The sequence below is a fragment of the Leptopilina heterotoma genome, unplaced genomic scaffold, assembly GCF_015476425.1.
Source record: "Leptopilina heterotoma isolate Lh14 unplaced genomic scaffold, ASM1547642v1 Lhet_63, whole genome shotgun sequence".
NCBI classification, from domain to species: Eukaryota; Metazoa; Arthropoda; class Insecta; order Hymenoptera; family Figitidae; genus Leptopilina; species Leptopilina heterotoma.
This window is the reverse complement of record NW_025111149.1, coordinates 2,050,783-2,073,255: the sequence shown is the minus strand read 5'-3', so window position 1 is coordinate 2,073,255 and position 22,473 is coordinate 2,050,783. Positions and strand designations below refer to the sequence as shown.

The window sequence follows — 22,473 nt, the reverse complement described above, 5'->3', positions numbered from 1 at the left end:
ATATCACGGGATGGAAATGGGATAATCGTGGGATATCCCGTGCTGTGAGGAATAAAAACATGAAATATATTTCAAAATATAAAAAAAAATTTAATTAATTAATTAAAAAAATACATGCTATAATGCTTTTAATATTCAATTATCTAAAATTTTAACTAAAACTCTTTTAAAATCAATGTTTATTAGAAAATTCTCAGAGAATTTAATTATTTAAATACAAAAATAAATAATTTATAGAATAATCGAACATTTTTTAAATTAAAACACAAAATTCGCCTGCATAAAGCACAACTTAACCTATTTGTATATTTTACGAAAAAGTTTGTGTTTTCTATAAGAAATTTTTTTCCGTGTACAAGTTTTAATATAGAAAGAAGAAAATAATGTATTCTGGAAATATAGTAATTGCCAATTTTTATAACCGAAATGTGAACAAAACCAAATGTGTCATAATTTTTTTTAGAGAAAATCGAGAAAAATTGCACATTTTTCTAGACAAAATAAAACAAGTTGAAAATGTTTGCATTTTTATAGTCAACATAAAAAGAAACTCGAAAATATCACATTTTAATGAAGAAAATCGAATAATTAACATGCGGGCGCAAAATACTCTTCCCCTACCCCTGGGTGGTAATGAGTTACTTTGCGCCCGCTCTAAGTGCCCGAAATGACATACTTTCCGTGCAGGTAGGACAAAAAAAAATGTTTGAGTTTATTTCACATGAGCGGTCTTGTTTTCTGACCGCGTACTTGCCTAATGTCAAATAGGCAAAATTAATAAGTAATTTTTAAGCATAAAAACCCGAAAAATGTGAAAAAACATGGAAAAAATACACTTAACATCTAAATGTTAAAAAAAACACACCCCAGGGTGTGTTTTTGGCTTTAACAAGAAAAATATACAAAATCGGACTAAAAATATTTAGCAAATACCTTTTAGGTAGAGTAGAAGGGGGTAATGTAGTGCACTTTTCTTTCGAAGACTCCTGTGGTCGCAATTTTCAACCAATTTTGATCAATAAGGACTCGTTGGAAAGAATATGCTTCTAGCTACATTTATGGTGTACATTATTTTTTTGTAGATGTAGATAGAGCTTTTCTATATCGTAAAAACTGAAGGCACTTTTTTTCGACATTCTAAAATTTGTGGGGCAATGTAGTGAAATAAAAAACAGAGAATATATTATAAACGATTTTATTTTATTAGATATAATATAAGGAACATAAGAAACTTAAAAAACTATAAACTAGTAGTGATGCCCACGAGACGAGACTTTAGGTTTGTTCTCGCTAGCTACACTTTCTACACTTTGTACAAAAGTGTACACTACGGCGTTCTCGTTACCAGAAGTGACGCAATAGTGTACACCTAACTCCCTAGAAGCCCGTGCACTTTTCCCTATTTTATTACACCCGACTGCGAGCGAGTGTAATTGAGTGTTCTGATTAGAATGCCGGTAAATGGACATTTTATTTAAAATGCATTAATTACACAGCCACACAAAAAAAAAAAAAAGTTCTGATCTGGGGGTCTCACTATGTAGACTTTATGTTTTTTGGGTCGCTGAATCCGAATCCGAGGTCCATTTAACCCCATCAGATCAGGATTTTGACATAACCTCAAAAGACCAATATGGCGGACACATTTTTGAAAAGTTCATTGGATTCGCTTCAAATTTGTTACTCGGGAGTTTTTGGGGTCGCTGATTACGAATTTGAAGTCTGATTTCAAAAATTCAAAATGGCGGATCCAATATGGCGGACACGTTTTTGAAAAATTCATCGGATTCGCTTGAAATTCGTTACTCGGGGGTTTTTGGGGTCGCTGATTACGAATTTGAAGTCAGATTTCAAAAATTCAAAATGGCGCATCCAATATGTATGTGTCAGCCATATTGGATCCGCCATTTTGAATTTTGAAAAACCGACATCAGATTCGTAATCAGCGACCCCAAAAACCCCAGAGTAACGAATTTCAAGCGAATCCGATGAAGTTTTCAAAAACGTGTCCGCCATATTGGATCCGCTATTTTGAATTTTTGAAATCAGACTTCAAATTCGTAATCAGCGACCCCAAAAACCCCCGAGTAACGAATTTGAAGCGAATCCAATGAACTTTTCAAAAATGTTTCCGCCATATTGGTTTTTTGAGGTTATGTCAAAATCCTGATCTGATGAGGTTAAATGGACCTCGGATTCGGATTCAGCGACCCAAAAAACATAAAGTCTACATAGTGAGACCCCCAGATCAGAACTTTTTTTTTTTTTTGTGTGGCTGTGTTATTTTATGAACATAAAATTATAATATATTTCTTAGTGACTTTTAATTTGTAAAATTATTAGTAAGCAATTCTTATTTTGTTAATATTTATATAAAGTACCACATTATAAACAATTAACATTGTAAAGCAATTTTTAAATAATTATTTTCCCATTTATTAAAACCAAACTTTATTTACATAGAATTTAAAAAAAAATTTCTTAATTTTATGATGGTAAACATATTTTTTTAAAAATAATAGAATTTATGAAAAAAATTAAGTTTGAAAGATAACCTTTAGAATATTTCAAAACATGTCGCTTCCGTTTTTCTTGAAACTTATGTGAAAATGAAGCTTAAAAATTTTAGTTTTATTCTCTGTAAACATTATAATGAGCAAATCGGTTGAAATTAAGAAATTAATTAAATTTTACAAAGATGTCAGAGTTTAAACTGTGTAAAAATTTGAAAAAATTAAATTCTGCTCGGTACATACATTTAACCTTCGAAATTCTTGTAAAATTTCATTAATGTCTCAAATTTCCATGAATTGCCCATTATAAAGTTTACAGGGAATAATAGGAATAAATCCTATTATTTAAAAAAAAATTTTAACATCATAAAACTGATAAATTTTTCTCTTAAAATCACTAATAGTAAATAAATTTTGGCTTTAATAAATGTGAGAAATAATTATTTAAAAAATTGCTTCACAATGGCAATTGTTTATAAGGTGGTTTGTTTTAAATAAAATGACCCATATATTTATTTATAAAACCTAACTATATTACAGATTGTATGCAGTTTACAATTGAGATAGCGTTAATTTTTTTTTCATTTTTTCGTGCACTTTCTCTACACTTTTGCGTTCTAGCTAGATTTTGTACTTTGTTTAAGTGCGCATGCTCCGTTTTACACTCTTGTTACACTCGAGTGTAGCGGTGTAGCTAGCGAGAACAAACCTTTTGCATGTAAAAACCGTGACGAGATCTAGACTTTGCATGGCATCATCTCGTCTCGTGGACAGCACTATAAACTAGAGATTTCTTTGGTCCTGTATTAGATAAAACTGAAAGAAAACTGCATAAATTTGCAAAAAGCAAACATGGTTAAATAATACATATTTACGGTATTCTGTATAGAAAAAAACTCGACTCACTTTTGTTGCAACACATTTGGAAGTCGGTCTCGAAATGAGTAATCGACAACTTCAAGTGACTCAAAATGAAAAAAATGTCAGGTTCTAGTTTTTGTGTGTGTGTTATGTTGGCAACAACTGTAGAAAATGTCTGCTGCGCGTTGCGCCGTTACTTTTTTTGTGTTTCGCATGTTTCGTGTTTACATGGTTGCCATCCCTGTCAGTCAATTCACAAATGTCTAACCTAAAAATTCGTTTTTCATTTCTCATAAACGCGATAAATCGACTTCAAGTATTAATGTTTTGACAAGTGCAAAGTGTTTATTCATTATAAACAATTATTTTAATTCATATTTTTATGAATTATTCCCAGTTATTCCAATATGTTATTGTAATTGTTTCATAAACTCAAAATGATCCCGATTTTACTCATTTTGAGTCTTTTCCCCAGAAACTCAGAATGAGTCGAAGGGGTATCATTTTTGTTGCACTTCAAAATGAGTATCATATGATACTCATTTTGAGTATAGTTTTTTTCTGTGTAATTGCACTACATTGCCCCCAATCCCGTGCACTACAATGCCCCAATCACTTTTTTCACGTTGACTTCAATATCTCAATAAAAACAAAATTAAACGTCAAAACAATACTAAATTTGTGTTCAGAAGTAACAGGGTGTCTAGCGATTCGTCAATTTAAAATTCCCGGGTTTTTCCCGGTTTTTTCCCGGGTTCTTGAATAATTTTCCCGGATATTCACAAAGGATTTAAAAACATAATTAATTAAATGTTTATCAATAACATTATTTACGTAATTAAATGTTGTTTTATTAAATTACAATGATTAAAGTTATACAATAATTTCTAAAAACTTGACATAGAATATCAAAATTTCCCTTATAAAAATTTCTCAACTTTATAATATAATTGTCAATTCAGGGGAATTTAAGAAATTTGTTAAATTTTACAAAGATGTTAGAGGTTGAAGTGTGGAAAAATTTGAAAAAAAAATACTTTGAAATACTTGTAAAATTTAATTAATTTCTCAAACCATGAATTGCTCATTATAATGTTTACATAGAATTAAACTAGAATATTTAAGCTTTATTTTGACATAAGTTTTAAAAAAATCGGATGCAACGTGTTTTGAGATATTCAAAAAGGTTATCTTTCAAACTTAATTTTTTTCATAAATTCTATTATTTAAAAAAAAATTTTCTACCATTATAAAGTTGAGAAATTTTTGTTTTAAAACCACTAATAGTAAATAAAGTTTGGCTTTAATAAATATAAGAAATAATGATTTAAAAATTGCCTTACAATGTCAATTGTTTATAAGGAGGATCGTTTTGAAATGGAATGCCCCATATTTAGTTTTAAAAAGTAAAATCTTTGCCTTTCCTATATCACAGAAGATTCTTAATTTCTTCTTATAAAATTTGTTACGTATTATATACCTATAAATTGTTATATAAAAATAATAATAGTAAAAATCCTTTAACTTTTATAATATAACGTGTACTAAAGTTAGTTTTAAATAAAATTTAAGTTATTATTTTTACTACTGCTTCATACTATCAATTTACCCTTGACGATTTGAGTTGTGACCGTGTTATTATATTACGCTTTGAAAAAAATTTTAATTTTTTCTATGTCATAATTCAAAAAATACCCTATAAATAGAAAATTCCCGGGTTTTTCCCGGTTTTTTGAGGTCGAATCAAATTCCCGGGTTTTTCCCGGTTTTTCCCGATTTCCCGGTTCGCTAGACACCCTGAGTAAATTTTACATGGAAAAAGCACTTACTTGATACTTTTTTAACGAGCCTTACATTTTCAGTCACTAAAAGTCACTAAAAAAACGGAAATATGGTTTCGAAATCTAGTGTTTTTGAAGTGACGCCACAACTTCTTTTAGAAGAAGCACAATAAAGCCAAAATAATATACATTACTATAATTTGATACCTTAACCCTACCATACCAACGGCAAGTAATTCAATTCATTCGTTTAGTCAGTAAAGCAAGTGCACTACATTACCCCCCTCTACTCTACATCTTCAGGGGGACTTAAATAGGCTAAAATACTTTTGGCGATGAGAATAAATCTAAAATTGACTTAGAGTGATAACATCTTTCTATAATCAAAATTGCAATGCTCTATAACTATTTCCGTTCGAAAGATAATGAATTTTAACTGTTTTCACAGTTTAACATTTAGCCCCAGCCTCCCCTAAATATAATTATTCAATCAAATAATATTTTTGAATCAAAGTAGTATATATTTTCTATATATTAGAGTTAAGCTCATAAACTGATTTTCATTAAACGAAATCACTTAAAATTATTTCTGTATCTGAATGAAATGTAATGGTTTCTCATCAGTGTAATGAGTTAAAAGTAAGTAAATATTAACAATTACTTGTTTCAACAATTATTGATTCGACAATTTACTATTCAATATTTATCTGCTATTAACTACACTTAAGTCGGTCATTTATTTTGGTTGTCTATTTATGTTTGGATTAAACAAACTGTTTTCTCAGTGCAATAAATAATTCTTGTTTATCGGGGAAATATAGCACATTATATGCAAATTAATGTAAAATATTTTCTCTTCAGGATTGTCGAATAATTTAAACACCTGTACTGATTATCCTCGGAAGTAATAATTTATGAATTTCCATCATTTACTTGATAATTAAACATCAAAATAATAACCGAGTTTAATGCACAATAAAACTTTGGACAGTAAAAGAGTTAATCAAATTGGTCATATAATAGATAATACGAAACATATTCTTCCTATTTAAATAATAAAACATTTTCATTGTTTAATTTTCTACAACTGATTGTTAAAAATTATTTTTTTTGTATTTGTATAGCATTTTATATTATATAATTTGTATATTTTTAAAAACTTTTCTTTATGCAAATTCAAAACTTCGTAATCAAGTATTTTATTAAAATTTTTTTAAATAATTGTTTTTTTCGAGGAATTGAAATTAAATTTTTAAGAATAATCACATTTTTGAGCAATATTCCTGTAAAATTGTAAGTAAAAATAATTGAAATCCTGCGATGAGTTTAATTATTTATAAGAAAATAATTTAATGTTTAAAAACTTTACTACTCATGAAAATAATTGAAGAATTTTATCAAAATTGTTATTAAATATTTGAATTCTTTTGTAAAATATCATAAAAATCGTAGATAATTGCTGTTTAAAAAGAATTAAATTTCTGTGAAAAATTTTGTTATTTTTGAAAATAATTGAATTCTTCATAAGAATTTTATAAAAATTGTTTTAAATAATGAATTTTTTCAAAATATATTAAATATTAGGTATGAACATTTTATTTTAAATAATTGAATTCTTCTGCAAAACTTTATTTGTAAAAATAATTGAATTTTTCGATTAATTAATTTAAAATAGTATAAAAAATAATTGAAATTTTTCTATGAGTTTTATTATTTATGAAAAGAATTGAATTCTTGCTTAGAATTTTATCAAAAATTTGTTTTTGAAAAATTAAATTTTCATGAAAAATGTTATTATTTGTGAATGTATTTGAATTATTGTATAAAAATTTTGTTAAATTTAATGATTTTTTCGAAATTTTTTTGAAAATGTTATTCTAAATTAATTAAATTCCTGTAAAAATTTTATTATTTATGAAAAGAATTGAATTCTTGCAGAGAATTTTATCAATCTTTTTTTAAATCATTGAATTGTTTTGCGAAATTTTATGAAAATACTAGATATTAAAACTAATTGAATTTTGAATATTTTTTGAAAAGTTTTGAAGAATTTAATTATAATTTTTGAAAATAGTTTTTTGATTTCTAGTATTAACGAATTTAAAGTAGTGTAAATTCTCTAAAAGAACAGAAATAGTAGCTGTTAGTGGCTGAAATCTAAAAAACAGTACCCAAATAGTAGCATAATGTAAAAAAAGTAGTAAATAGTAGGTTTTAGTAGATGAGAGCGAACGCGAAGCCTGAGTAAAGTTAATACTAAAAAACATTAATTAAAAATCGTCGTTTAGTTCAACATTTAAAACTTAAAAAAGAACATTTTTATTTAACTCAAATAAATTATAATTGCTTGAGATAAAAATTGTCTCTTTTAATTAAACATTTTTTCCACCGAACCAACATTCAAACAAGTATCAATATTCAATAGAAATGTTTTTATCCCATACTGCAAATTTTCTATATATAGAAAATTCGTACTCTCTTTTTCAAAAAATCGAAAGGCTTTGGATGTTTCCCAACGGAAAATAAAAAATTACTTTATTTTTTTCATTTTGAAAGGGAAAAAATATAGTTTTCCAAAGAAAGAAAAATCCAGTTAGAAACATTTTGTAGAACAATTGTGAAATTAAATTATAAATTTACTCGGCGCTTGTATAGAAAAAGTTACCGAAAACAATTTCGAACAAAGTGAGTTCTGAATTTGACTGTTTTGGATTATTTCAGCATGTCAGAATTCTCAGCCAGAATGGATTGAGTTGGGTGACAATGGTGGTGCAGTTTGTTATGCGCCCTCACGATTGGGGAAACTGGTATTGAGAGTAACAGGATTTCCGCGGATAGTTCAGCAACAATTGCAAAATGGCCTCACAAACCAAATGCAGCAAAATAAAGAGAAGGAGGAGGATAATGATGATAATGCACCATTCGAGGAAACCAGACATCTTTATTTGGGATTCCATCATCCATGGGATCGTGATCTCTGGCGATCTTGGTTGAAGAAGGTAAAATTTTCATTTCTCTTTTCATTGAAAAAGTTGCGCAATTAGGAAAATTGTCTTTTAAATAACCACCCGCGGGGCTAATTACAACTCTAATGGTATAACAAACGTGCGGTAATTGCGATTTACGAAATTTATAAAAGCATTTTGGAACACATATATTTATATTTTAAAAAACGCAGAGTGTCGTCTTTATTTTTAAAGGACTAACTTAGTGCAATGATAGTTGAGTGCTTGACGAATATAAGTGACTCTCGACTTCTGCCAGTGAATGAGTTGATGAATTTTACACAACTTTCTCTGAAATGGCACTTAGACTGCAAGTCTAGTTTTTAAACTGATGCAATATTTAAGGAAAGAAGAACTTGTCGGGACTCTTCACCGGGTGTATTAGCTTTCCAACAAACTATCAGTTTCTTCATTACATGCACGATATTTTTTAACCAAAGTCAAAAATTCCGAAAATTATCGAATTGTACTTTTCAATTCTAAAATAGTTTTCTACTAAATTAATTAGTAATTCAGATTTCGAGAGCAGATATCGAGAGTAAAAAAGTTTACGAGAAACTAAAAAATTCATTCGATAGATTTAGCTTTGTTTCTCCCTGACTTTTCCTTGATCTCCAGACAAAAGTTTCACTTTTTCCCAGACCCTAAAGAATGTTTTGATTCACACTAAGAACGATTACATACTCAAAACAATGTTCTAATAAATGTTCAAATCATTATTTTATATCATAAGAATATTGTTACCACGGTACCCTGAAACCAATTTCAACCCTCAAGTTGCTTCATTTCCAAAATTTTTGTTGGAACTGAACATTTTCCAAAAAAAATTTCAAAATCCGTCGTGCGCGTTTTTTTAATTTCAATTTTAGTGTTTTTAGCGACGAATTTAAACTAACTTGTTCAAAAAATTATACAAAAACATAATTTTACATGAAATATAAATATAAAAATTTTTTTCGCCATATTGGATACGACATTTTGAATTTTTGAAAACTAACATCGAATTCGTAACTGAGGCTCCGGATCTAAAAAGGGCACTTTTACTATTTAAAATCAATGCTGAAAGTGCCATTTTAAGATCCGGAGCCTCCATTAGTGACCCCAAAAACCCCCGAGTAACAGAATTTAAGCAAAGTCTTAACTTCTAATTGATACCGGTCACATGTATGTGAAAATTCCGCGAAAGAAAAACACCACTGCACAAGTTGAGAACCCTTCTTTTTGAAGGTCTCAACTTCGTGAAAATGTGGTATCTTCCCTTGGGTTGACTTTTTCGACATCGACATGTAGAAAAATTAGTCTAGCTGGGCCTTACTCGTCGATTTCCCTGACCGCGCGCCTTTCTGTGTCTTTTCTATCTCTGTCTCTCTCTACTCTACGTTTCCGCTTTTCCTCTTTCGCATTCCTCCCCAGCAAAGATTCAAAGGGCCCAGCAACCACTATATATATTGAGGGGCTTAAAGTAAAAGTGGTATAAAATAACAGTGCAAGCAAAAGTGAGTCAAGTTTTCGTAAGCGCGGAAGAACGAAACAAATGTTACGCTACGAGGAAAAACGAATTACTTTTGGCTGCGAGCAAAAGCGGGATAAGATTTCACTGCGCGCAAGAAAGGGATACAGATATATTCCGTTTTTGCCCGCACTCATTTTAAGATTCATTTTTGCCCGTTTCACTTTTCCCATATATTTTATATTATTACCACTTTAATACTTATAATGATATTATTTCAAAATTAATTAACAAATTCAATTTTTTAAAATTTTAATTTAAGAATAATATAATTATTTCAAGTTTTAGGTATTTAAATTTAGATTCAATTACTTTAAATTTTAAACAAATTAAAATTAATTTTTTTTAAATAAATATATTGTATATTAAATAAAAAAATTCAATTCTTTCAAATTTTAATAAGTCTAAAATTTATGTGCCTGAAGTTGCCATCGATGCTCAGCATCGAAAATTTTTTTTCAGCAGACCATCAATTTTTTTGCATTTTCTTACTCAAGTAGGTACCCAATAAATACCTAATAAGTTTCGTCCTATTATCGATAGGGGAAAGTTGTTAAATCAACCCCTAAATTTAAAAAAATAAAAAAAAATAGGAAAAAATTGTTATTTAAAAACTAATAACGAGACCATAAATTTTATTGCATAAAATTCATTCACTCGATGCCCAATGAATACAAAAAAATTTTGACCCCCAAATCGATAGGGGAAAGTTGTCATTTTTAACCCTTAATATTTAAAAAATCGAAAAAAAATTACAAAAAACTTTATTAAAATTGCAGTTATCCTTTGACCAGCGATTTTCTTTTTGCTTATTGTTTCTATCTACTCCACTAATAAGTAAAAATAATTTCAGAAAAATCGCCGCCCGGAAAACTTGACTTTTTTGCCCGTAAAAATTAAAAAATTGAAAAAAAAGTTAAAAAAAAATTTGTGAAAATTACAATTATCCTTTGACCAGGGATTTTCTTTTTGTTTATTGCTTCTACATACTCCACTAATAAGTAAAAATAATTCCAGAAAAATCGCCGCCCGGAAAACTTGATTTTTATGCCCGAAAAATTGAAAAAAAAATTAGAAAAAAATTTGTTAAAATTACAGTTATCTTTTGACCAGGGATTTTCTTTTTGTTTATTGCTTCTACATACTCCACTAATAAGTAAAAACAATTTCAGAGAAATTGCCGCCCGGAAAACTTGATTTTTCTGTCCGTAAAAATTAAAAAAAAATTAGAAAAAAATTTGTGAAAATTACAATTATCTTTTGACCAGGGATTTTCTTTTTGTTTATTGCTTCTACATACTCCACTAATAAGTAAAAATAATTTCAGAAAAATCGCCGCCCGGAAAACTTGATTTTTATGCCCGAAAAATTGAAAAAAAAATTAGAAAAAAATTTGTTAAAATTACAGTTATCTTTTGACCAGGGATTTTCTTTTTGTTTATTGCTATGTACAAGCAATAAACAAAAAGAAAATCCCTGGTCAAAAGATAACTAATAAAAAAAAAAAAAAAATTTCAATTTTTCAATTTTTTTTTTCAATTTTTTAAATTTTTTTTAAAAATTTCAGAAAAATCGCCGCCCGGAAAACTTGATTTTTTTGACCATAAAAACAAAAAAAAAATAAGAAAAAAATTGTAAAAATTACAGATGTCTTTTGACCAGAGATTTTCTTCCTCTTCTTACTTCTACACATTCCCCTAATGTATCTACACAATTTCAAAAAAATTGTCGCCTGGAAACTTTGACTTTTTTGCCCGTAAAAACAAAAAAATTAAGAAAAAATAGGTAAAAAAATGGTGAAAATTACAAATTTCTTTTGACGAGAGATTTTCTTCTTGTTTCTTACTTCTACATATTTCCCTAATGTATCAACAAAATTTCAAAAAATTCGTCGACCGGAAACTTTGATTTTTTGCCCGTAAAAATGAAAAAATTAAGAAATTAAAAAAAAATGTAAAAATTACAGTTGTTTTTTGACCAGGGATTTTTTCTTCTTTGTTATTACTTCTACATATTCCTCTAATATGTGTACATAATTTTAAAAAAATTGCCTTCCGGAAAGTTTTACTTTTTGCCCGTAAATATTAGTAAAACTAAAAAAGATAAGAAAAAAAATTGTTAAAATCACAGTTGCCATTTGTCCGAATTGTGCAATTCAAGGGGAGATGTTTATTTATCGTGTCTTCTTTTGGCATTCGTTCAGTGCTCGGGCAATGCAGCGATACTTTAAATCCTACGGGAAGACGAGATTACCCGAATACACCCGAAGTAATTCTCCAACACAAACTCTCAACGTCGCCTGTTCTCTCCGCGAACTTGAGTGTTTGCCTGTTAGGTACTAGCTCGGGTGCGTTCGGCAATTTTCGGCTTACCTTGAGATTTAAAGGCTCGCTACGTTGCTTTCCACGTTTAGCACAACGAACGAAAATCGAATAGGGACTACCAAATTTTTAGTTTAATCAAAGTTAACAAATTAATACAATTTTTTAAAATGGACTTTTATTTCTTATTCCGTTACTGCACATGATTTAAATCAGTTCAAGATAATCCAAGAAGATCACTAGGCAATTAATAAAACATATAATAATTTTTTTAAATTGTTGTAAACAATAATAATTGAAAAATAGATTTTTCTGAAATTATTTTTACTTATTAGTGGAGTATGTAGAAGCAATAAACAAAAAGAAAATCGCTGGTCAAAAGATAATTGTAATTTTCACAAATTTTTTTCTAATTTTTTTTCAATTTTTTAATTTTTACGGGCAGAAAAATCAAGTTTTCCGGGCGGCAATTTTTCTGAAATTATTTTTACTTATTAGTGGAGTATGTAGAAGCAATAAACAAAAAGAAAATCCCTGGTCAAAAGATAACTGTAATTTTAACAAATTTTTTTCTAATTTTTTTTTCAATTTTTCGGGCAGAAAAATCAAGTTTTCCGGGCGGCGATTTTTCTGAAATTATTTTTACTTATTAGTGGAGTATGTAGAAGCAATAAACAAAAAGAAAATCCCTGGTCAAAAGATAATTGTAATTTTCACAAATTTTTTTCTAATTTTTTTCAATTTTTTAATTTTTACGGGCAGAAAAATCAAGTTTTCCGGGCTGTGATTTTTCTGAAATTATTTTTCATTATTAGTGGAGTATGTAGAAACAATAAACAAAAAGAAAATGGCTGGTCAAAGGATAACTGCAATTTTAATAAATTTTTTTGTAATTTTTTTTTTGATTTTTTAAATATTAAGGGTTGAAAATGACAACTTTCTCCTATCGACTTGCGGGTTAAAATTTTTTTGTATTCATTGGGCATCGAGTGAATGCATTTTATGCAATAAAATTTATGGTCTCGTTATTAGTTTTTAAATAACAATTTTTTCCTATCTTTTTTATTTTTTTAAATTTAGGGGTTGATTTGACAACTTTCCCCTATTGATAATAGGACGAAACTTATTAGGTATTTATTGGGTACCTACTTGAGTACGAAAATGCAAAAAAATTGATGGTCTGATGAAAAAAAAATTTCGATGCTGAGCATCGATGGCAACTTCAGGCACATTAAAATTTAATTATTTAAAATTTCAATCTAAATTCTAATGTATATTTAATAAAAATTGAATTTTAGAAAAATTAAACTACGAATATTTGTAAATTTTAATTGCTAAAAATTTGCCTTAAATTTCATACTATAATTTTTTGAAAATAATTAATTTGAAATATAATTTTTGTTAAAAAGTTTGTAAATAATAGAAATGTAGGAAATTTGAAATACAAATTTTTGTATATTTGAAATACTTACTTTTTTTTACAAATTTAGGTCATTAATTACATTTTAAGGAATTTTTAATGCGATTTTTTAAACATAATTGAATTTCTAAAAAATTTTATTACAATAATTGAAATTGACTTATGAAACTAAACTTTTATTAAAAAAATTTTAATAATTGAACTTTGGAAGAAATAGAGTTATAATGTTTAGGAATTTTGACTTGAAATTTTTTGTTAATTTCAATTATTAAAATTTGTTATTTAACAACCTTTTGAAAATAATTTTTCGAGAAAAATGTTCGAGAAAAATGAAAAAGTTTTCCAGTAAAAATTAGCATGTTAAAAACTTGAAAAATATTAGGAAATTATTTACCTACATATAAATAAATAAATAAATAACATGATCATATTTTTAATGTAACTAACAAATTTTTCAACAACAACAAAATATTAAAAATAAGTTTTGGAAGAAATATTCTGTTCACTTTAAAGGAATATTCTATCAATATTCACACATTCCCAATGGGAAATGGCCATTAGTCTACCATTGGTGCATTAATGGCCCAATATTGGAAGCCATTGGTTTTCTCTAGGTTTATTATTGGCACCCAATAATGGACCACTAATGGTAAAATCGTGGGATGTCCACGCCGATGCCAATAATTGGCAAACCATTATTGGCACATTATTGGCTGCCATTAAAAAACCAATAATAAAAAAAAATTTTTTTATTAAATTTTATTAAATAATAAATTTATTTATTTATTTAATAATTATTTTATTTATTATTATTTATTATTATTAAAAATATTAATTTTTTTAATTAATTATTTTATAGAAATGGGTATTATTTTCTATCACATCGAAATGTGAATAACCCATTCGTTCAGAGTCTAAAAATTATTTACCTCACATCCATCAGTGCAAAAATAGGAGAGGACGGGCAGAATAAAATTCTACAAATATTCGTGAGAATGCTGCCTCTTTATATACTATTCAAGTTTCATGTTAGTTGCGAGAGAGTTTGAAACAACACCTCCTACGGAGCGTTGAGCGAACTACATACTTACTACATGAAAATTTCTGCAGCGTCGGTAAGTAATTGTATGTAGTTCGCTCAACGCTCCGTAGGAGGTGTTGTTTCAAACTCTCTCGCAACTAACATGAAACTTGAAAAGTATATAAGGAGGCAGCATTCTCACGAATATTTGTAGAATTTTATTCTGCCCGTCCTCTCCTATTTTTGCACTGATGGATGTGAGGTAAATAATTTTTAGACTCTGAACGAATGGGTTATTCACATTTCGATGTGATAGAAAATAATAACCATTTCTATAACATAATTAATTAAAAAAATAATTATTTTTAATAATAATAAATAATAATAATAATAATAATAATAAATAAAGTAATTATTAAATAAATAAATTTATTATTTAATAAAATTTAATAAAAAAAATTTTTTTATTATTGGTTTTTTAATGGCAGCCAATAATGTGCCAATAATGGTTTGCCAATTATTGGCATCGGCGTGGACATCCCACGATTTTACCATTAGTGGTCCATTATTGGGTGCCAATAATGGGACAATAATGGAATGGTGGCTCCCATTATTGGGCCATTAATGCGCCAATGGTTTTTTTCCCATTGGGTTATTATTATTATTTTTATTATTTATTCTTATTTTATTATTCACACATTGAAACAATTAAATAAAAGTAAAATAAACGAAATGGAATCAAACGTAATATTAACAAAATAATAATTTATAATTATTAAATAAAAATAATATAATAAAAATATAATATATAATTAATATATAATATATAATAAAAAAATAAAATAATAATTTATAATTATTATTACCTATTATTCACGCATTAAAACAATTAAATATAAGTAAATTAAACGAAAAGGAATAAAACGTCAAATTGTCAAAATGTAGCGACGGCTCGTATCTCGACATTACTATAGACTTCACGGTGCGAGCAAAAGCGGATCAACTTTTGACTAAGAGCAAAAATGGGATAGCCATTTAGCCCGCTTTTGCTCGCGCTCGAAAGAAATTCTGTTTTTCCTCGCAGCATTCATCTGGCCCATTCTTACCCGTCTCTTTTGTTGTAAAAAGTACCTTATAATGTCCCCTTTAACATATATTTTTTCCAAATTTTTTAAAAATATAGTTTTTGAGTAAAATGTCAAAAACCATGGTCATGCTATTTGCCACGTATGGTAATGCACATATATACATATGGGCAATTTCATGTGATAGGGTATAGCCAAATAAGTATGGAAAAAGTGACCCGAATATATTTTTCCCCATTCATTCCTACCCACTTAAAAATAACTTTTTGAAATTTTTAACTCAAAATTTTGAGTTTTTTGGAACTTATGGAGAGGAAAAAAAATCGAAAAACGCATTATTCTCAAAAACTACACACTAAAAAAAAAGTTTTACTTTTAGCCCGTTTTCGAGGCTGAATTTACGGTGTAAACGGAGTCAGCCCCATTAAACAAGGACAGACTTATGTGAAATACATGGGCTGAATTTAAGGTGTAAACGGAGTCAGACTTTTTTTTTCCTGTGTACTTATGCATTTTTTGGATTTTTCTTTGGAAATAATTTTTTTTAACATCGATTACAGATTTGTATTCAGAAAACCCATAATTATTAATTTGTAATTAAATAAATAATTAATTAATTAACCATTTACATACAACATAAAAATGTACCGGGTATGTTTTTGAGTTATTTACCGTGACACACCCTAAAATCATGTCGGACAAAATTTTTTTATTCAGTAGATCACACAAGAGAATGAAATGAGAAAATACATAAAAATGTCACTTTAATAGAACTAGAAAATTTTTTTTTGAAAATTTCAAAAAATTTTCATTTTAAAATTTTCAAAAAAAAAGATTTTTAAAATTTTTTAAAAAAAAATTTGAAATTTTTTTTTGGAATCTCTTTAATTGTCTTTTCAACATATTCAAAGCTGATTAAAATGCATACAGTAGTTTTTGAGAATAATGCGTTTTTCGATTTTTTTTCCTCTCCATAAGTTCCAAAAAACTCAAAATTTTGAGTTAAAAATTTCAAAAAGTTATTTTTAAGTGGGTAGGAATGAATGGGGAAAAATATATTCAGGTCACTTTTTCCATACTTATTTGGCTATACCCTATCACATGAAATTGCCCATATGTATATATGTGCATTACCATACGTGGCAAATAGCATGACCATGGTTTTTGACATTTTACTCAAAAACTATATTTTTAAAAAATTTGGAAAAAATATATGTTAAAGGGGACATTATAAGGTACTTTTTACAACAAAAGAGAAAGTGGTCACTTCAAAAAATAACCCTAAAAAAAAAATTTTGAAAATTTCAAAAATTTTTTTCAAAAATTTTTTTTGAAAAAAAAATTTTGATTTTTTTTTCTAAAATCGTCTTATCTATATTTACAACCTCTTAAAATTTCATTAAAATCGGTTCAGTAGTTTTCGAGAAAAATAAGTTTTTTGATTTTGCTTTCCCCCTCCATAACTCCCCCAAAAAAGCGAATTTTGAGTTCAAAATTGCAGAAAGTTATAGTTATATGGATAGTAATATATGGGCCAAATTTGAGAAAAATAGATGCGGGGGCAGTTTTTGCACACTTAACCCCCTAAGCCCTTTACAAATTTAAAAATAAGTACGACGTCAATATTTTTACCTCAGCTCACCTACAAGATGTTCTGAGTATTGTCAATATTTTATTTTGCCAATTGGCAATGCCATAGTGTAAGTTATTTTTTAATGCAAAAAAGATTGAAATAAATCAAAATTTTACTGTTTCAGTATTTTGTCTCGCATTTGCATAAAAATAAATTTAAAAATCAAACAAAAATATGTAATTCTTCCTTATTAATGCCCTAACAAAAATTGACTTTGATTTTTGATTTTTGTCAATTTGGTTAATAAATAATTAAGTGTTTACATTTACCCCAAGAATTCGAAAACTCGGGGTAAATGTAAACAGAACTTGAACTACATTTTAAAAGAAAATAATTGAATAAATTTGCTTTTATTTCACAATTTCATTACTTTGGCAATGTAAAATTAGATAGAAAAGGAAATTAGATCCTCTTTAAAAAAAAATTTGATCAAAAAAAAAAAAATTTTTTTTTTGAAAATTTGATCAATTTTTAAAAATATTATTTTTAGGTTCATCCGCCATATTGGATCCACCATTTTGAAATTTAAAAATTCGATTTTAGATTATTATTCAGCAACCTTAAAAACTTCTTTTTAACAAGTTGAATGAAAATCTATTAAAATTTGTTCAGGTTATTTAAGTTTTTACATTACTAGTTTTTTAATGGTTGATTGTTTATTTTATATGATACATTATCAGCCAACTGGTTGATTTACTATACATCTACGAAGAATTTTTTTTCAGTTTTTCCATCCCTTAAAACAGTACCCAGTGAGAAATTTCTCACCGGTCCAATATCGGTCCAATATTGGGAGCCAAGAGACCGATCATCGGTCCAATAAAGGCTCCCAATATTGGACCAATATGGGCTGATGCTTGGGATGTAACGGCATCGCCAATCATCGGTTGTCAATATTGGTCCAATATTGGCCGAATATTGGCAACCAAGAGAAAAAAATTTTTTTAAATAAATTTTTTTTAATTAAATAATAATAATAAAAAATTAATGTTTATAATTTTTGTTTAATATATTTATTTATTTGATTATTTATTTTTAATAATTCATGTAAATAATAAATAATTTATTATTTATAAATTATAATTATTTAAAAATGCAGCAGCTATTAGAAAATAGCATTCTGCAAAAAAATTCTATCATTGAAAAATCAATGATAGGCGAGAGAAATCCGCGTCTTTAAATAGATTCGCAGATGATAGACAAGAGATATCCGCGTCATTAAACGGATTCGCAGATATACTCTGGTCTCGCGACGAATCTCTCGATACTTATATACACTGGAGTCGCCGTGTCAGTTGCGAGAACGGTTACAGCGTCCCTCTTGCGGCAGAGATAAGAATTGTCACGTAAACTGCTAAATCGCTTTACCGACCGCCTTATTATACCCGCAGTTTACGTGACAATTCTTATCTCTGCCGAAAGAGGGACGCTGTAACCGTTCTCGCAACTGACACGGCGACTCCAGTGTATATAAGTATCGATAGATTCGTCGCGAGACCAGAGTATATCTGCGAATCCGTTTAATGACGCGGATATCTCTTGTCTATCATCTGCGAATCTATTTAAAGACGCGGATTTCTCTCGCCTATCATTGATTTTTCAATGATAGAATTTTTTTGCAGAATGCTATTTCGATTATTTCCTAATAGTTGCTGCATTTTTAAATAATTATAATTTATAAATAATAAATTATTTATTATTTACATGAATTATTAAAAATAAATAATTAAACAAATAAATATATTAAACAAAAATTATAAACATTAATTTTTTATTATTATTATTTAATTAAAAAAAATTTATTTAAAAAAATTTTTTTCTCTTGGTTGCCAATATTCGGCCAATATTGGACCAATATTGACAACCGATGATTGGCGATGCCGTTACATCCCAAGCATCAGCCCATATTGGTCCAATATTGGGAGTCAATCGGCGCCCAGCACGGCAACCAATATTGGACCGATATTGGACCGATTAAAGTCTATTGGCAATTTCTCACTGGGTAGTATACTTGAAATAACTTGTTTCTTAAACCTCGCTTAACTACAGTGGTGTTTACATTTACCCCGAATTTTAGGAAAATTTCAAAATCTTGGGATAAATGTAAACAGTCAGTTTTAGGCGATTCAGGTGCATCAATATTTTTTTGTACCTCATCAAATTTTTCTAGGGAACTCTAGTAACAAGTTCATGCAAAAGAAATCCGTCTGTTTTACCTTTTAACAAAAAAAACTAATGTTTTTGGTGAAGAATACTCCGTCTACATTTACCCCAAATGACCCTTATTGAATTCTGGAGAAGAATTTTATTATTTATATATAAAAATAATTCAATTCTTACATAGAAATATAAAGATATATTTAAATAACAAATTTAAAAAAAACAATTGTTTTCTTTGAAAATTTTAGGAATTGCATCAGAATTTAAATTTAAATTTTTCAAAAATATTTGTTCTACAATTATTAATTAAAAATATGAAAAATTCAAATTTCTAAAAGATTTGAATATGAAATCTTTCCAAAATTCAATTTTCTATAAGAGTTTTTAACTAAAATTATTCTATAGGTAAATCCACTATTTTTTAAAATCAATTAAATGCACCTATTTAAAAAAATTGAATCAGAAGAAATTAAATTATTAAAATTTTTCAAAAATACATATATGTTTTTTAAAATTTCTAATTAAATTCATTAAAAATTGAAATTTTTCAAAATTTCAAATTAAAACGTTTTTTAGTTCATCTATCTATGAAAATTGTAAACGCAACTCTTTTAACAGCATGTGATTGTTAGGTTCTCAATGGTAATTTTTTCGACCACTTTTCTTTTTAAATATTTAATAAATTGAGCTAAAATTTTGTACGAAAGTCTAAAATACAATAAAGAAGGGCAGTGATGAGCAGAACCGTCAGATGTGGCTACATCCTTAATCACTCCAATAATATTATCATTTAATTCATCCATCTCATCGAAAAAACCTCCAGGACATACAAGAAGAAAAAAAGTCCGAATAATGCAAGTCGAAAAGAAATTTCGCAGAATCATTAATTTCATCATTATGTTTAATAGAGATCAGGCTCAAAAAGACCGGAAAATGGTCAGAGAAGGTAGCGATCTGTTTCTGGTCTCAGATAAGCACCAGACCAGATCGTTAACACTCTCACCCTGTGGGGACACAAAAGTAAAATTAGCAGGGAAATCACTAGGTGTTCGACCATTTAATAATATAAAACTAGCGTCATATTCCTCACTCGCTAACGCTCGCTCGGAAGCCATTTTACTTACTTATTTCTACTTACATAAATTTTTATTATTATTATTATTATTAAAATATTTAATTTTTAATATTTATTTAATAGCATCTTTATTGTTAAATTACTATTGTATATATAATTATAATTTACTTATTTATTTAAGTGCCAACGGACTTATATATATATATATATATAATTTATATATATATATATATATAATTATAATTATTATAATGTAATTATATAATATTAATTAAATTGATTCAATTAATTTTAAATTATTGTTATTATTATCAAAGTTTCTGGAGACAAAAATTTTGTTTGGAAATATTACAATGTAAAACAAACATTAATTTAATTTTTATAATTCTTAAATATTAAAATTTTTATTAGTTCCAATGTTTAAATGTTTTTTGTTGCGTATTTAAAAAAATCTTTTTTATCAGAAAAAAGTATTAAAATACATTTTCTTCGTTTTTATTTATTTGATTTAAGTAAATATTTACTTGATATAAAAGTTTTAATTTGTAGTATCAAATAAATAGTTATTTGTAGCAAATTCGAATTATTTAAGTCAAATGAATTGAACAAATGAACAAAAATTGCTTTGATAGATTTAAACGTTTTAGGGCTTAAAAGATTTCTACATTCATGTACTTTAAGATGCCGATGGGCGTTCTTTGCAAATTTTCATTTCCGATGCCAATAGAGCTGTCAAAAGTCAAAAGGTCCAAAAATCGAGACGCATGCTTATTCCCGAAATCTTTCTTGACCAAATAGTTATTTGATATAAAACTACTTAACTTAAAATTCACATAATATGCACATTATTTGACATAAATTTCATTGTACACAAAAACCATTAAACATAAATATCATTTGTCATAGAATTCATTAAACAGAAATATTATGTTACACAAAACTGAGATAACTTAATTCCCATTTGACATAAAAATTATGTAACATAAATTTCATTTGACGTGAATATCATTTAACATAATTATTATTTAACGTAAAATTAAATTTATATAAATTTCATTTAGCATAAATCCCATTTAACATAATTTTCATTTGACATAAAGTTCACTTGATATAAATTTCATTTGACGGATAACTCATTACACATAATTCTCATTTGACATAAAATTCAGTTGTCGTAGATTTTATTTTACGTAAAGATCATTTGACATGGAAATATAGGCGCGAATTTCAAAATTGGCGAATCACAATGTTGTTGATAATATCTAATTGGTTACTTTTAAAATTCGCGCCGATATTGTTATGTAAAATGTAATTTGTGTAAAATGATTTTTATGTCAAATGAGAATTTTGTTGAATGACTTTTATGACAAATGAGAATTGTGTTAAACGTCTTTTATATCAAATGAACTTCATGTCAAATGAAAATTATGTTAAATGGGATTTATACCAAATGAAATTTATGTCAAGTAAATTTTATGCCAAATGAGAATTATGTTAAATGGAATTTATGCTAAATGAAATTTATATAAATTTAATTTTACGTTAAATAATAATTATGTTAAATGACATTCACGTCAAATGAAATTTATGTCAAGCTAATTTTATGTCTAATGATATTTATGTCAAATGAGAATTACGTTAAATGACATTTATGCCAAATGAAATTGATGTCAAATGAATTTTATAACAAATAAAATTTACGTTAAATGAATTTTATGTCAAAAGAAATTTATGTTAAATAATTTTTATGTCAATAGAAATTTATATTACATAATTTTTATGCCAAATGGGAATTAAGTTATCTGAGTTTTATCTGAGTTTTTTATTATTATCTGAGTTTTTACTCAGATATCTGAGTTATCTGAGTTAACATAATATTTCTGTTTAATGAATTCTATGACAAATGATATTTATGTTAAATGGTTTTTGTGTGCAATGAAATTTATGTCAAATAATGTGCATATTATGTGAATTTTAAGTTAAGTAGTTTTATATCAAATAACTATTTGGTCAAAAAAGATTTCGGGAATAAGCATGCGTCTCCAAAAATCTCAAAATACTTTTATGAATTAAAAGCAAAAAACGGGG

General features: G+C 27.4%; 1 protein-coding gene across 3 annotated transcripts in view; it reads left to right on the top strand.

Moving 5' to 3' along the window:
- LOC122509876 overlaps nt 1-22,473 on the top strand; it is a 296,814-nt gene that overhangs the window by 108,439 nt on the left and 165,902 nt on the right. For all 3 annotated transcript variants that reach the window (XM_043624180.1, XM_043624181.1, XM_043624179.1), the window contains exon 5: nt 7,877-8,154. In XM_043624180.1, the coding sequence (XP_043480115.1) occupies nt 7,877-8,154 (278 nt within the window). The remainder of the gene's footprint in view (nt 1-7,876; nt 8,155-22,473) is intronic.